The sequence below is a fragment of the Helobdella robusta genome (genome assembly GCF_000326865.2).
Source record: "Helobdella robusta unplaced genomic scaffold HELROscaffold_37, whole genome shotgun sequence".
Classification (NCBI taxonomy): Eukaryota; Metazoa; Annelida; class Clitellata; order Rhynchobdellida; family Glossiphoniidae; genus Helobdella; species Helobdella robusta.
Genome location: NW_008704785.1, coordinates 4,471 through 5,740, shown reverse-complemented (window position 1 = coordinate 5,740; position 1,270 = coordinate 4,471). Strand labels below are relative to the sequence as shown.

General features: G+C 32.9%; 1 protein-coding gene across 1 annotated transcript in view; it reads left to right on the top strand.

Moving 5' to 3' along the window:
* The window catches only part of HELRODRAFT_176193 (hypothetical protein), a gene marked incomplete at both ends in the record, with an annotated part of 12,483 nt that extends 11,354 nt beyond the window's left edge, over window positions 1-1,129 (top strand). Inside the window, one exon of the mRNA XM_009023681.1 lies at window positions 779-1,129. Coding sequence (XP_009021929.1) covers window positions 779-1,129 — 351 coding nt within the window. The remainder of the gene's footprint in view (window positions 1-778) is intronic.
* Between the last annotated feature and the right edge of the window lie 141 nt (window positions 1,130-1,270).

Genomic DNA, 1,270 nt, shown 5'->3' with positions numbered 1-1,270 from the left:
ACAACAATAATTACATTAATAATAATAATAATAATAATAATAATAATGATGATGATGACGATAATAATAATAATAATAATAATAATAATAACAGTAATTATTATAATGATGGTTATGACGATGATAATATTAATGATGTCCGTCGCTTGGTTAACAACAATGATAATGATGATGATGATAATAATAACAATAATAACAACAGTAATAATAATAATAATAATAAAATTGTTGGTGATGGTGATGGCGTCAAAGCTGTTGATTGCATTTTTGAGAATAAAAATTGCAATGCTGCTGACGTTAAAGATGACGAAAACAACAACAACAATAACAACAACAATAACAACAATAATAACAACAACAACAATAACAACATTAACAAAAGAAAACACTTCACTGATGATGATGATGATGATGGTGCTGCTGATGTGGTTGATGATGACGATTCTAAATTAGAAATAAAAAAGCGATTGATTGATTGGAGCTTGTGTTCAACGTCAACTATGACGTCAGCCTCACCTTCAGCGCTGGTTATTATGACGTCATCGACATCATTAACAACAACAACAACAACAACGTCATTAATGTCACCAACATCAACAACTGATGTAAAATCGTCATCAACTACCATACTTTCATCATCAGCAACAACGACAACAACAACAACAATGTCATTAACTTTTTTAAGTTCGGCTGTTGTATTAGGTAATGACGTCAAACGCAACATCAATAACAGCAACTTAAACAACTCAAACAACAGCAACAACATCAACAACAACAGCAACAACAACATTTTGTCAAAAGGAAGTTTCAACATCATAGGTTGCAATAACGAGGGGCTGTTGAGTTTTGAAAATCTGTCTAAAATCAACAACAACGGAAAGAACACAGCGTTTGGAAATTTCAATGTTGACTTCTGCAATCGCAACAATAGCAACAACAACAGCAACATCCACAACAACAACATTGGTAATATTACCAGCCATGACATCAACATCAACAATAATGACTTCGCCCACAATAACAGTAATAACAGCAACAGCAATGACAACAATAACAACAACAACAACAACAATAATAATAACAATAATAATAATAATTGCGATGACGTCAACCTCGATCTATCATCACTGTTCGATTGTTGCTTGGAACAACAGCCGGCTGTCGCCAGCAACTTTTTCGATTTTGAATCAGGGAGTGTGAAAAATGAAAGTATTGGACACCGATCTGACGCCGACAACACTAACAACAATAACAATGAAAACATCAATAG